The sequence below is a fragment of the Lutra lutra genome, chromosome 1 (genome assembly GCF_902655055.1).
Source record: "Lutra lutra chromosome 1, mLutLut1.2, whole genome shotgun sequence".
Lineage (NCBI taxonomy): Eukaryota > Metazoa > Chordata > Mammalia > Carnivora > Mustelidae > Lutra > Lutra lutra.
Window position 1 is genome coordinate 50,600,145 of NC_062278.1, and position 15,149 is coordinate 50,615,293.

Genomic DNA, 15,149 nt, shown 5'->3' on the forward strand with positions numbered 1-15,149 from the left:
AGCATTCTGTAAGTGATTTTGGTTCCTGAAGAACTCCAATTACTGCAGTCTTGTATTTCCTGCAGAGATAAAGGAGTTGTTTCCTTTTTATTTTTTAAAAGTTACTGAAATCCAAAAACTGAGAGAAGGGAAAGACAGCAAGAAGTTTGGGGAAAACAAAATACTATTGTGAAAGAAGTAAATATTAATTTGGAACTCCCAGCAGGATCTTTTAATACTGAGTAGTAATTCAAGCTCGTTGTCTTCCTGTCTCCCTCCTTCCCTCCTGGAACCCTAACATTTTGTTTGTGCTGACTTACTTGTGATCTGAAGCTGGCATCCCAATCATCTGGCCCCCAATCACATCCTGACAGGGGAACCTCTCATTGCTGCCCACATCCAACATGTCCAGACCTGTGGATTGTCTTAGTAATGCTGTCCAGCCCCTTCTTTCCATTTACTTTCCTCTTCCTCGTTGCCTCCATGCCAGGGTCAGGTCAGTTCTCTCCTGGACTATTGCAGTGATTCCTAATGGCCTCTGGGCTACTCTGTTTTACCCCATCTAAGCTGCTTGCAGGTTAATTTTGCCTGCCTCAAATTCTTTCATGTTCACTCAGTGTTTGTTAAGGACCCACTGTCGCAGCCTGCCACTGGAGGTGCTCCACCCAAAGGCACAAAGTTACTTATTATATTTATGTTATCCTCTTTCCTTTGACTATCCTAGAAGTAAGCTTTTATCTGACTCTTCCTAATATTTTTGCCCATGCTGTTCCTTCTTCCTGTTAATGCTTTTGGTTGAAGTCCCACCCCATTCTTTACTGAATGCCACCTCCTTTGCAAAGATTTTCCTCATGACCTCTTTCCTCCACCACCTTTTTTGTTTTTCTTTTTAGGACATTGGTTGGACTTTGTAACCTTCATCACGTTTAATCATAATTGGTTTCTTTTAATATAGCATGTGTGTGCTTACCTTATCATTTCTACAAGATTATAGTGTACCTGAAAGGAGGAATATAATCTTTCATTTTTTTTTTCCTGCAAACTCCTAGCCATGGTTTTAACAAGATTTAGGACTTCAATAAAGAATTGTGTAAATCCATTAAAAAGTACTTAAGAGGGGCCACTTAAGAGGTGTCTCAGTCCTTTGGGTGTCTGCCTTTAGCTGGGATCCCTGGATGGAGCCCCGCTGCAGGGAGTCTGCCTCTCTCTCTCTTCCTCCCCCCACTGTGCTCCCTCTCCGTTGCTCACTCTTAAATAAATTAAATCTTTAAAAAAGTACTTAAGAAAGATCGAAATTCCTGTTTATCAGATAAAATGTAAAATTATGCAGAAAGAAAAAAATTTATGTATATGAATACAGGCATTTACATGTACGTAGAGTCATCATTTTGCTACATGGCTTTGTTCAACTACTTAACTATACAGGGGTGTAGGGCACTGTTTTTTTTTATTCCCGGGCTGTGCCATAAAATATTTAGTTGTCAGATTATAATTTGAGGACAGAAAAATGGCTTCAACATCTTTCTCAGTTTGCGTCCCTGCCGAAAGGTACGTTGGCAAACGCTAGGTTAAGAAGACTAAGCCGCTCTGAGGCTCTGGAGAAGACAGGCCCTTAGGAACTTTCCAGAGACGCCTTAAATGGAGCTGGCGGGAAGCTCGCCCCGCCTGGGCGGGCGAAGGAGTGCGGAACGCGCAGCTTCCAGGACTTCCCACAGCCCGGGAACCAGGCCGACCTGTTCCCATCGCCGCCTTCCCGCCTCCCCTTCTCCCTCCGCAGGCCCAGAGCCCCACGCCGCGCGCTTTCTGCCCCCGCGCCTGGCGTCTTCTCCCGGAGGGCGGGCGGTCGGGCCGAGGGTCGCGGTGCGGGAGGCGGGAGGCTGCACTCGGTCGGGGTTTCCAGGTGAAGGGGGTAGACAACCGGCCCGTCGGGGCGGAGCCGGGCGGGCGGGGCGAGGGCGGAGGGCACATTGCCTCATCCTGTACATTTTACTGGAAACGGGACGCTTCCGGAGGAGGGACGGGGAGGCGGCCCCGACGCTGCCAATGGCCCAGCCAGGCTCGGGGGAGGCAGGCGAGGCGGCGGTCCCTTCTCTCCGCCCCCGGAGGCCGGTTAAATACCCGGGCAGCCCCGGGCCGCGCCCGTGCCCGCGCGTCCTCCCGCCGCTCGGTTCTCGAGTCTGCTAGAGCCATAGCAGGGAGGCGGTCCCGCGCAGCGAGCCGGTGGCGCAGGAGTCTGGGTCCCCGAGCGCCCAGCCCGGGAGCATGATCGTGGACAAGCTGCTGGACGACAGCCGCGGCGGAGAGGGGTTGCTGGACACGGCCGGCGACGGTGGCCTCATGACCAGCCCGCTGAACCTGGCCTATTTCTACGGCGCGTCGCCGCCGGCCGCGGCCCCGGGCGCCTGCGACGCCATCTGCTCGTCGTCGGGGCCCTCAGCTCCCGGCTCACCCGGCTCCGACTCCTCCGACTTCTCCTCCGCCTCGTCCGTGTCCTCCTGCGGGGCTGTGGAGTCCCGGCCGAGAGGCGGTACGCGTGCGGAGCGACTGCAAGGTAACCCCCGGCCCCGGCGGGGGCAGTCCCAGCACCGCTGGCACCCGAGTCTCCCCAGTCTCTTGGCGGCCCACGCGCTGGGAGGGGAAGGTCCGCGCCGCCCAGGTGCGAAGTACCTCGACCAGACCTTAGGTCTCCTGTGCGACTTCCTTAGCGGCAGTATATCATCCCACTAGCCATCATTTATTAGGCGGTTACTAGATGACTTGTTCTGTGCCAGGCGTTTGATATAATTCGATGCCCTTTGACCATCTGTAAAATCTGGGCGCCATCCAGTTGGCCTGCTAGCTCAAAGGGCCTCTGAGAGCAGAGCTCTGACTTCTGGCGGTGGGGAGGAATCACAATATATTTTATTCCACTCTTTTTCTTAAAAAAAAAAAAAAAGTGCTTTATTAAGCCATAATTCATGTACGTGTGGCGAGTTTTTGGTTTTGATGTAGGTAGAACTTTTTCTTGTGGTCACCAATGAAGTTGGAGTACTGTGTTTAAGGTCAACTTATTTTTTCCTAAGTATTTGTGGAGATTTTAAGTAAAAGGACTTTATGTTAAAGGAAAGAAACTGATATTAAGATGTAAGATGAAACTGGACTGAAGACCAGCTTAGTTTATGTCTTTAGTTTGTGATGTTTTTGAGTTTCAGGAAGTCTACCTCGAATTTCTGGTCTTGTTTTTAATCTATGAGCTTTAGAATGGTTAAACCAAATCTTAAAGAAAGGCGTAATGTTTTCTTTCTTCTGTTATGAATTGGTTAGTTTCTTTTCTTAATAAGCCCAGTTGCATAAATCGAGGGAAAACAGGATGGCACTGTAGGTAGACTAAAGAACCTCTAGATAATCTCACATATTGGAAATTCTAATCAGCATGGTTTTAAAGAACATTCTCATTTAGGTGTTCCCTCCTGTCAGCCACTTCTGTTTCAGTTGTCTTTTATTTTAAACAATGATTTTTCATTTTCACTGAAAAAGTGAATTTTTTTTTTTTAATGTTTATTTGACAGAGATCACAAGTAGGTAGAGAGGCAGGCAGAGAGAGAGGAGGAAGCAGGCTCCCTGCTGGCAGAGAGCCAGATGCTGGGCTCAATCTCAGGACCCTGGGATCATGATCTGAGCTGAAGGCAGAGGCTTAACCCACTGAGCCACCTAGATGCCCCTGAAAAAGTGAATTTTATAAGGTGTTCCCTGTATGTTAAATGTGTAGCAGATGCAAAAACGTGTGTGTGTGTGTGTGTGTGTGTGTGTGTGTATTAGAACCTTTTCTCTCACATTTGGTCTTCATCTGGCTGAAACTATTTTGCTAGTTCTTTGGTTTACCACATAGACATAGGGGATTTCTGAAACTGAATTTTTCTCCCTGTGACGTTGAATTAACTGCTGTCAATCCAGAGAAATGCTGTATTAGATTCTGGCAAGATTCTCCTCAATTTAAACATAAAATCAACTGGTTGTTTAATTTGTTCTGTCATAGAATTGTTTCCTTTCGTATGCTTATGGTATATCTCTATCTCTGTATACTCAAATTAGGCATTATTTCTTGTCCCATCTTCTTACTTTTTTTTCCACTCCCAGCTGAGTGGCTCAATTATTCATTTCCTGACTTTCTGCGTGTTTACTTTGTATTCGGCTCATCCCAAGAGGTTGTGACATAGTAGTGGTCAGAAGTGGAATGCTGTAATCATAGACGACATTTTAAAGTGTATTTTAAAATTTAAATTGAAATGACATTATTTCCTTTCTACTTAGAAGGCCTTGGTGAGCTGTTCCAAAAACCATTGTTGAGGGGAAATCCTGTGTGTGTACGTTGAAATGTGTTTCAGCTTAGTGAATTGAAGCAGCTTTCTTGGCATAGCTGAACACAGGAAAATAGTAAAAAAACAAATCTAAGACGTTGTTGATTGTTAGCCTCTGGCACTTTGAGACCTTTGGAGGAAGTTTGTTTTTACGCTTTCTTAGGTGAATGGAATTAATAGACTGTAAATTTCTGTGTGGACATAAAGCCTTTGTTTTGAAAAAGCTAAAAATCCATCATTTATTGCTTGCTCCCTCAAGGTTTTTAAGAAATCAAGAAAAATTACAGATTTATGAGAAGGTGGCAAAATCTGTGACCATGTCTTTTGGATGGATAGGGCTGAAAGACAAAGAGGCTTATCTTTTGGCTCTGGGGGCCCCTGAAACCACAGTTTTATGAACTTTATAGTGTGCCTGATGAGGAAAGATATTAGGAAATGAAGAACCCTTAAGTAGGGCTGGGGGGTGGCATGCAAGGCCATTGACCAGAGGGAGTCAGAAAGGCTTTGCAGTCTTGGTTGGGGACTTCATATATTACACAGCTGTGCTTTGGAGATTATCAAGATTTGTGCCTGTAAAGAGATTTAACTGGGATATGTTTTGTTTTCTTTTGAACAGTTGAACCCCATATGGGGGTTGGAAGGCAGCAGAGAGGACCCTTTCAAGGCGTTCGTGTGAAGAACTCAGTGAAGGAACTCCTGCTACATATCCGAAGTCATAAACAGAAGGCTTCTGGCCAAGCCGTGGATGATTTGAAGGTAGCTCCTAGTTTTTGCTTTGGGTCGGGGCAGGGAGGTTATTTTGTCAGGTTATTTATTATTCTCTGCTGACCTAGGTCCAGTAGGTCTTTGTAGACCACACCACAAATCATAGGATAGAGGACATATTGGTCTCTTTCTGCTGTATTCCTATCACTTAGCCTGGTACTAGGCACACAAAGGAAATTTAAGGAGTGAATGAATAAAATGAAGGCAAGTTGGAGGCAAAGAATTCAGGGGTTCAGTTGAAATGGAAGAGCTGGACTACAAAGGGAAAACTCAAATGGCCGTATTGATTTTGTCTTGACCTAGTTGAACTAAGATGAAAGTGAACCTGGGGAAAGTTGCAAGATAGAATAAAAATTAAGACAGAAAATAAAAATAAATACTGCTAGGGTAACTATCAAAGATTTATGGCAAGCTGTAAAGACTGGTAGAGATAAGTCTGTTTTACTGATGTACATTAAGTAGGAAACCATTTGATATGTACTAAATTGGGAACTTTTTTTCCTTATAGACACAAAGTGTGAACAGAGAGCAATTCACAGGTAAGAAATCCTTTTATTCATATCATGGGGGCTGTAGAGTGAAATGATGTAGCGTGATTATGGGTAAAATTTAGAGAACAAAGTCATCACAGATTCCATACTGCTTTCTTGGGTATAGAATTGAAGAACGTAGTACCATATAGTGGAAAAAGGAAGGGACCTGATTCGTTGTCTGATGGACCAGCTTGCAAGAGGCCAGCTTTATTACATACCCAGTTTTTGGTAAGTATCTCACTATTTTCCTCCAAATACTCTTTGGAAATCTTTTCTGGAATAGTTTTGAAAGAGAGAATGCTACTTACTCTTTTCTTCTTCTCCAGACACCACCTCAAACACCAACACCTGCAGAGAGCATGGAAGATGTTCATCACAGTGAATCCAAGCAGGATAGCAGTGCCGATCTGCTTCAGAACATAATCAACATTAAGAACGAGTGCAGCCCGGTTTCCCTAAATACTGTCCAAGTTAGCTGGATGAGCCCTGGGGTGGTCCCGCAGGACTCCCCCCGGGAACAGTGTCAGGACTTCCACAGAGGGCAGATCTTCTCTCCACCTCAGAAGTACCAGCCCTTCCAAGTCAGCAGCTCCCTACCCCTGACGGATCAGGCGGCCCTGCACCCGTATTCGCCCCAGAGCCAGAACTGGCAGCCGCCGCCACCACAGCAGTACACTCACGCCCCAGCTCTGGAATACAGTCCTTATCCTGGAGCTTCCCAATCCCCCAGCTATGAACCAAACCTCTTTGATGGTCAAGAACCACAGTTCTGCCCAGATCAAAGTTTTGCATCCCTTCTAAATAGTCGGGAATCTGAGAATGTTGCTGTTCCCATTCAGAATTCCCCCAGCGTTCAGCAACAAAATGACGGCCCCCTACAAAACTTCAGCATGATGCCACCCAGTGCCTGTGAGGCCATGCCGAGCCATGATGCACGCTCTGCTCCTTTAAGCACCTCACTGCCATTCCCCAACATCATCGGAAATCCAGTGAACACCACACAGTTAGGGAAGTCATTTTTTCAGTGGCAAGTAGAGCAGGAAGAAAGCAAATTGGCAAATATCTCCCAAGACCAGTTTCTTTCCAAGGATGCAGATGGTGACACGTGAGTATCCTTTTCTATACCTAATTTGGCTAACCACACTTGTTAGATGTAGTGGGCACAAGATTTCTCTGGGATACACCAAGCTAGACCTTAGTAAGTGCCTAACCTGGATGACTAGTGTTGGTAGAAATTACTGTTCGATGACAGCCAGTATTTCCATAGTTTTTCATATTTTTAGTTTGATCAGGTTGCCTGTTCTAAATTAATAAAAATATATCTTCTTTGAATAGCTGGTTTTTCAAGACCAGCATAGATTGTGTCTATAGAGCAAAAACATCATGATTAGTTGGTCAATGATCCAACTGTGAGTTGACTTGTAGATTGAATCTTCATCTGTCTTGACATCTTTGTGGTCATGGGCAAGTTATTTATTGCCTCATATGCCTGAGTTTCTTGACATGTAAAATGAAAAGACCTCCCTTATAGGGTTTTTAGGAATATTAAAAATAATAGATTTAAAGCGATCAGTATGCCAAATAAGAATTTGGCATTCTTCTTATTATTTCTGGTAGCTTAACGCATCCTGTTGCAACGCAAATGTATTATTAGCCCAGCGGAAAAGACAAATTATTGTCTGTAATGTTTCATTTGAGTGCACCAGCATATCAAGAAAGGGGCTAAAGGAGAATTTTTTTTTTTTTTTTTAAAGGTGAACTTAGGGAAGTCACAGGTAATTTACCTCTTTTTCTCCTTGTTTCCCAGGTTCCTCCATATTGCTGTTGCCCAGGGGAGAAGGGCACTTTCCTATGTCCTTGCAAGAAAAATGAATGCACTTCACATGTTAGATATTAAAGAGCACAACGGACAGGTGAGGATCTTGTCAGAGTGAACTGGCAGGGATGTGGCCGTGGGCAAGAGGACGATGACCAGTTTCATATTTATGTGTAGATCATTTTAGAGCCCCAGATCAAGAGAGTTCAGTTAATATTAACTTTGAGATGTTGACTCTTTGCCACCATCAACCTTGGAGTTATTAACATTAACTTTGTCGTTATTTGGCCAAAGACTAACTGGGTATAATAAAGCCACACCCTAAGCTTATTTTCATTTCCTTGAGTTACAGTATTTATTGCCATTAATATGATTTCTTTTCTTTAGGTGGGGTTTTCCCCTCAGTCTTAGTTTATGTTCATATTCCTTGTCAGGGTAGTGTTACATATTTAAACAAAATCTTTCTTCCCTCTGAATGTCCACAGAGTGCCTTTCAGGTGGCAGTGGCTGCCAATCAGCATCTCATCGTGCAGGATCTGGTGAACCTCGGGGCCCAGGTGAACACCACCGACTGCTGGGGAAGAACCCCTCTGCATGTCTGTGCTGAGAAAGGTCACTCCCAGGTGCTCCAGGTACGAGGTGGTGAGCTAGCTTCTGCTATCACAGGGCCAAAGAGATAGGGCTTGGATATTAGAAGTCAGGTGTAGGTTGCCTGTTGCAAGAATCTATTTTGAGTTGACTTACTCATTTCTTGGGAATACTAGTTAATACATATTTTTGTAACTTGTCTTTTGTTAACACATCTCTATTTTTAAATTGTGTAGGCAATTCAGAAGGGAGCAGCGAAGAGCAATCAGTTTTTGGATCTTGAGGCGACTAACTATGACGGTAAGCAATGGAAATCTTATTGGGTGAAAAACCATTTAGAGAGCAGGACCCCTCAGTTCTAAGGGTATTAAGTTTTAGACCAAGAAGGAAGGGAAGTAATTAAAGCTAAAATAGTCTGTAGATAAAGTTACTACTAAGACCCAATGGAGGGAATATTCAGGTTGCCTTACTAGCTCTTGGGGAGCCCATCTGTAGGTCGTGTTAGAGACCATCCTCAAGGTCTGTCCTTGTGGGACAACTGAAATGCCTGATGGAAGCTTGACCCCTGCTGTATGATACTCTGTTAGGCCTGACTCCTCTCCACTGTGCGGTTGTGGCCCACAATGCTGTGGTGCATGAACTCCAGAGAAATCAACAGCTCCATTCGCCCGAAGTTCAGGAGCTTCTACTGAAGAACAAGAGTTTGGTTGACACCATTAAATGTCTGATTCAGATGGGAGCAGCAGTGGAAGCTAAGGTAACTTCTCAGAAGAGTTTGGAGATGGGGTAGGGAAGAAAAGTGTTTATAGCAAAAGATCTCGTTCCCAAGTATTTCCAAAAACTTTTTTTCCTCTTTTTAAATTAACGGAGTGAGTGGCAATGCATGGGTAATTAAGAAGCTTAGACTTTAAAATCATCGGCTTTCTTAATTTGGTTTTAATCTGTGCATTATTATTCAAAAGATCATTGAGCTGTGAAATAAACTAGTTTTTGTTTGGAGGGAAGAGAAAATACTTGAAATTGATATTGTCGTTTTGGCTTCCATTTTCATGTACTAATAATAAGAGTAGTGCTTTTTTGTAAGTGTTGTTCCATCACTGTGGGATCTGGACTTACGCTGTTTTTTAAACTGGAAAATATTTTGTTCTCTTTATATTTGAGGTTTATTTACTGAGTATCTCTTACATACAAGGCACTGAGTTGGGAACTCTTAGGGAGAAAATGTTTAAATCATAAGGTACTTCAGACCTTGGGAAGCAGAAGAGGTGAGAGATGGAGCTAATTATATGTCTATGGGGTGACCACCAAGTCTGGAAACACAGGCAAATACATAATAAATGTTTTATTGTCTTGTATTACAATACATGGTAAAATAGGCTTGTCTATGTCTCTACATTTTGTGGCCACCCTGTATATATATAGAGCAGACATATATAGAGCAGACCGTGATAGGAGTATATAGGAAATTGGTGGGGAATTCAGGAGGAATAAGAGAGTTCATTTAGTCTGGGATGAAGGAAGTCTTTGTGGATGGAGTGTGTTCACAGTGAGTCTCCAAGAGTGAGTCAGACGTTTGTGAGCCTGTTTGTGAGAAGTGTATCCAAAAGTGATATCTGCATATTCATTGTTTCTCCTTCTTGCCTTTGTTAAGGATCGTAAAAGTGGTCGCACAGCCTTGCATTTGGCAGCGGAAGAAGCAAATCTGGAACTCATTCGCCTTTTTTTGGAGCTGCCCAGTTGCCTGTCTTTTGTGAATGCAAAGGTACTTCTAGAAGGCTTCAGTAACTGCATGAGACTTCGAATGACCTTATTTATACCTTCTTCAGGCTTTTGAGCTGCTTTCATGAAAACCTCCCTTTCTGAAAGGTGCCGTTTTGTCTCTCCTGCAGGCTTATAATGGAAACACTGCCCTCCATGTTGCTGCCAGCCTTCAGTATCGGGTGACACAGTTGGATGCAGTCCGACTCTTGATGAGGAAGGGAGCAGACCCAAGTACTCGGAACCTAGAGAACGAACAGCCAGTGCATTTGGTTCCTGACGGCCCTGTGGGAGAGCAGGTGAGGCTACAGAAGGGAGAGGAAATAGTTTCAGGCACTTGGTCTGAAACATAAAGGGAGATGAGGTGTAGGGCCAAGGCCAGTGGGGGCTGCTTAGGGAGGCTCCCTTCAGTGTCTGGGTCTTACGGTGTCTTTGTAGCAACTGTGGAGTCAATTGCTTTGTTTTTAAAAGAAGAATAAGAAATTGGAGGGTTATCCATGGGCCCCAAATGGTCAAAGGTCAGTCTTTTCTTTTTTCCATCACACAAAGTTGGGTTTAGAGTAAAGTCAGAATGGTTTGAGGTTTGAAAGCCAATGAAAGGGGAAGCACCAGAGTTCCTGCAGATATCAAGGAAAAAGAGCCTTAAGTTTACAAGTGATGGGTCTTCAGATTGTGGGTGTTATCTGAGTCCGTCTCTGTAGAATATACAGGATAGTCCCAGGGACATAGTGAGTGCTCAGTAAACATTCCCTGTTACAGTTTTTTTCTGTCTACTGATACTAAATAGGAAATGGAAGGTTGGTTATGTAATTTAGTACCTAGACATCCTTGAAACAAAGTTATGCTTTACTCATCATATGGCTAAATATTATCTTTGGAGATAGAATAGTTTCACATGACTCAACTTTTCTTGATAACAAGAACTGAGTCTTTTCAGAATGTAAGATATTTTTTGATGGAAATGATTCCTTGAGGTAAACGAGCGTGATTGTGACTATGGCAGGCCATGACAGACTTTGAGAATCAGAGAATATATGGAATGCAGTTTAGCCTTTTCTCGGATTCACAGCCCTTAATATGACCATCATGTTACAGGAACCCCTATTTGTAGAGCTCTTTGCAACTTAATGTGAATCTTTTGATAATTTGTAAAGAGTTGTCATGTTACAAAACTTTGCAGTGTAAAGGCTCAGCTGAGAACATGTAGCCCGAGAGGCTGCACAGATAGGATTCTCATTGAATAGTAGATGGCAGAGGCCTGAGCCCAGTGTTGGCTTCTTCACTGTTTGTGGTGTGCGGTCATACAGCGGTGTTGTCAGGGATTACGGAGTATGGAGAGCTGTTTGACTCTTCCCTGTTCTCTTCTTGCTCTGCTTTCTGCTTTTGTATTTTTCTGTGTGTTGAGAGGAGAGTTTTTTCCTTTGCTTCTGTGGTCAGACTCCGGTCACTGTGTCTCCCCTCCAAGTGGCTATCAGTGCCCTTGCCCTGATCTTCTTTCTTCTGATTTTTTGCTTTTACTCTGCTCTGGGCCGGGAGAAAGATAATAAAATTTGTCAGACTGGGGTATAAAATAAATCACTAGATTCTGAATGAACCAAGGCGCTCTCTTGTGATCCATACACTTATGCACAGATGCTTTATTTATTTTTGAAGATTTTATTTATTTACTTAGTGCAAAAGTGCACACACACGAGGGGGGAGAGGGGCAAAGGGGAGAGGGAGGGAGAGAATCCGAAACTCTATTTGGGGCTTGATCTCACGACCCTGAGATCATGACCTGAGCTGAAATCGAGTCAGGTGCTTAACTGACTGAGCCACCCAATTCAGTATCATGACAGCTGTTCTTAATTGAAGAATATTAAAGATTAACTTGTGTGTGTATGAAGTGGATTCTGTGTTGTTAGTTGAAACTGACTTCAAGATAGGTGAGGTACTGTAATATTCCGTAATTACTGCCTTACATTAAATGTGCTCACAGAAAGAGTAGGGATTAGGAAAGGATTATATAGGTCTTATTTAAGCTACTGGAGATTTTCAACTGTAGATAATTTTTAATGGAGATGCTTTACTTTCTTGCACTCCAGAATTATAGGAGATCTGTAATAGGCTTCAAGCCTAATGAGTGATAGTAGCGTTTTTTAAGTTACCTTAAAATCTTGAAATGTATTGTTGCCTTCTTCATATATTTACTTACAAGTTGACAGGAGTGTGTAGGGTATATAAAAAAGGAATGAAACTCTGAAGGAAATATGGTACTTTGACCATTAAAAGTAAATCTCACAAATCCTAATTATTTTTCTTCCAGATCCGACGTATCCTGAAGGGAAAGTCCATTCAGCAAAGAGCTCCGCCATATTAGCTCCATTGGCTTGGAGCCTGGTCGGCAACACTCACTGTCAGTTAGGCAGTCCTAATGTATCTGTACATAGACCATTTGCCCTGTATTGGCAAATGTAAGTTGTTTCTATGAAACAAACATATTTAGTTCACTATTATATAGTGGGTTATATTAAAGGAAAAGAGGAAAACTATCTAATTTCTCTGGCAGATTTTAATATTTCATACCCAGGTATCTGGGATTTACACATCTGAATTTAATCTTGAATGGTAAAATCGACTTCAATTAACAGTAGCTTTTGGGTAGGACAAGGCTTTGATTTGTGGCATAAGGCATTGCTCATGTAGCTATTGCCAATTTAAAAGCAGGTAAGCTGTAAACATTTTTTAAAGAAAAATGAAAGCATTTGAAAGGAAAAAAATAAATCTGGATGTAGTCTTGAGGCTTCATTTGGCCCGATGAAGTACCTAATGGTTGTTACTGGTGTTGGAAGGTGTTTAGGTGTTGGACTAGGTGAAGTGTACCATGGTTAAAGTTTTATTTTTGCAAATTGTATATAATTGTTTTTGTCTTTTAAAGTATTTGTACATATTTGGTCATTGACATGGCCACATTTGAAATGTAAGTTGATAAAATTAAAAAGAACGAGTGAATTGTCACTATTTAAAAAAATTATACACATTCAAAAGAGCTGTGTAATCACCCACCTGCCATCTCTGTAGATGGACCCGATGGAGAGTTGTTTCCCAGTAGTTGACATTTCTTTTTGAATTATAAATACACTTTTACTTGTGCATGGAGATGAGACCTGTTATTTGTAAGAAATTGCATGCTCTTAAAGAAAATACCTTTTTGTAGCTTCCTTTCTAGAATCTATAGTTTACTTGTTGGAATTTTGTTTTAACCTTTATAGGAACATCAAAAAGTCAGTACTGAAATAAGTCTTACTGGTTTTCTGTTGTCAAAGAATGGTAACACACCATGATGTTTTATATTACCATTCTGAAAAAAAATGCCTTATTTTATTTAGTAGCCTTGATTGTATTAATATTATTTTGCTTACTTCTGGGATACCCCAAGGAATGTAGTTGGCTTTGATTGCACACTAATTCATTGTAATAAATTTGATTCATTAAAAACCTTTAAAAAAAAAAACAACTGACTGATGAATCATCTTTGTAGTTAAATCCTTTTAAAAAACTTGACCTTTGGATTGATTGCACTGTTTGACCCAGTATGTCTTGTGGACAAAAGCTAGTTATAGTTATTTGGTATCTGTAAATACAGCTGTGATGTGAACTCGTGGAAAAATCGTGCTTGATTTTAAATAAATATTAATTCAATAATACTCTTCATTTTAAGGATGTGCATTTCTTTTCCTAGTTTGTTATTTATATTTCCGTAGGTTGAAAAAGTGCTATTCATTACTAATCTAAATACCTTTAAATTAGTTAATATATTTTAAATTTGGATTTAAAAAATTTTTTTTTAAAGATTTTTTATTTATTTATTTGACCGAGAGAGATCACAAGTAGGCAGAGAGGCAGGCAGAGAGAGAGGGGGAAGCAGGCTCCCCACTGAGCAGAGAGTCCGACATGGGCCTCGATCCCAGGACCCTGAGACCATGACCTGAGCGGAAGGCAGAGGCTTAACCTACTGAGCCACCCAGGCGCCCCTGGATTTTTTTTGAGAACACGATACCTAGAGGTATATAAAGTTTAACATAAAAAATTCTTTGCCAAGTTCATAGAGGTTTATTAGGTTCTGAGAATGTCATGAAGCCTTGAGATGCTGTTGACCATTTAGAAGTTTATGTGCCAGAAAAGCTAATTCTTTGTGTTTGTGACTTTATTTTTCATACTTTATTTTGTGGGAACAATGAGCATAGGAAAAACAGTTTGAAAATTACCAGGATCATCCTGAGAGATGTCAGCCTGGGAAGAGCAGTAAACGATGTCCTTCTCATTCCCAACATGCCATTTTGATGTGTGAGAACAAACATACCCACATCTGTCAGCATCAGTCAGTCACTGCACATGCATTTTGTTCTTAAATCTTCTTTTAAGAATCTGGTAGAAGGTATGAATCCTTTTCCTGGGAAAAGGTACCTATGCATATATAAGCAAATTCTGCATACAATATCTTTCATTGCTTTGCAATGCAACCTGATAACCAGAACAGTAGAAATGATACACCCCTGTGAAACGTAGGTATACAATGAGCTTTTTTCCAAATGAGTTCCAAATGAGTATCCCAAGTTCTGCCATAATTAATTGAACCAGTGCTTAGCAAATATATGATCTGCATGTGTGGGTGTGTATATAAAGCAGTATAATGGACAAAGACATAAAAAGATGTATATGTGGGAAACAAGACATGTACTTTATTAGGTAACGTAAAAAGGGGGAAGAAATACAGGGATTCAGAAGAAGAATATCTTATCTGAGAGTAGAGAAATAGGGAGACTTCAAAGTAGAGCATTTGAGCTGTATCTTCAGAAGAGTTGATTTGGACATTCCTGGGGGGTGGGGTTGGTGAAAGGGACAGAAACAGAAAATGATGTGAACCAAGACAGTAGTATTTTGGGGGAACCACCGGTGATTCAGTGTAGTTTCGTCAGCATGTGGATGGCCGGTTAGTTTCATCTTGGTTTCTACCCCTGACTCGTAGCATTCTCGTGAATGGCATGTTGAGAAACATCCTCAAGCAACCTAGGGGCTTAGCAGGAGAGGATGCTGCAGAGGTACGTAGGGTGGCTCTCGGCTGGATATTGTTTTAAAGAATGAGCCTCACCGAAACCAAGACTACATGCTCTCTACTGCAAGCTCAGTGACTGCTACAGTGCCTGCCCCAGAAAAGGAACTCATAAAATAATTGGTTAAATGACGGAGTGAATGTATGCCAATGCTGGCTGGGATCACTGATTCTGAGCAGAAGTAATGTTTTGAGCCAGAGTTATATTATTAAGCAATAATGAACTAATAACTGTCAGAGTTTTGAACTTAACCATATAATGTAATAATCTCATGGTGACA

The 15,149-nt window shown here is 42.1% G+C and overlaps 1 protein-coding gene across 1 annotated transcript; it reads left to right on the forward strand.

Moving 5' to 3' along the window:
• Nucleotides 1-2,106: 2,106 nt before the first annotated feature.
• NFKBIZ (NFKB inhibitor zeta) lies at nt 2,107-13,462 on the forward strand. Its single transcript, XM_047723538.1, has 12 exons — nt 2,107-2,530; nt 4,933-5,072; nt 5,590-5,620; nt 5,739-5,842; nt 5,941-6,719; nt 7,422-7,527; nt 7,916-8,062; nt 8,255-8,318; nt 8,606-8,775; nt 9,670-9,780; nt 9,908-10,075; nt 12,082-13,462. Exons 1-12 carry the CDS (start codon nt 2,242-2,244, stop codon nt 12,133-12,135), a joined length of 2,163 nt encoding a protein of 720 aa, XP_047579494.1. The 5' UTR covers nt 2,107-2,241; the 3' UTR covers nt 12,136-13,462.
• The last annotated feature ends 1,687 nt before the right edge of the window (nt 13,463-15,149 follow it).

Bases quoted from the DNA above. Each gene is read 5' to 3' on its own strand.
- NFKBIZ (XM_047723538.1), top strand. From the start codon at position 2,242: ATGATCGTGGACAAGCTGCTGGACGACAGCCGCGGCGGAGAGGGGTTG. The intron at 2,531-4,932 runs GTAACCCCCGGC...TCTTTTGAACAG, and splicing joins GCGTGCGGAGCGACTGCAAG to TTGAACCCCATATGGGGGTT. The intron at 8,063-8,254 runs GTACGAGGTGGT...TAAATTGTGTAG, and splicing joins GTCACTCCCAGGTGCTCCAG to GCAATTCAGAAGGGAGCAGC.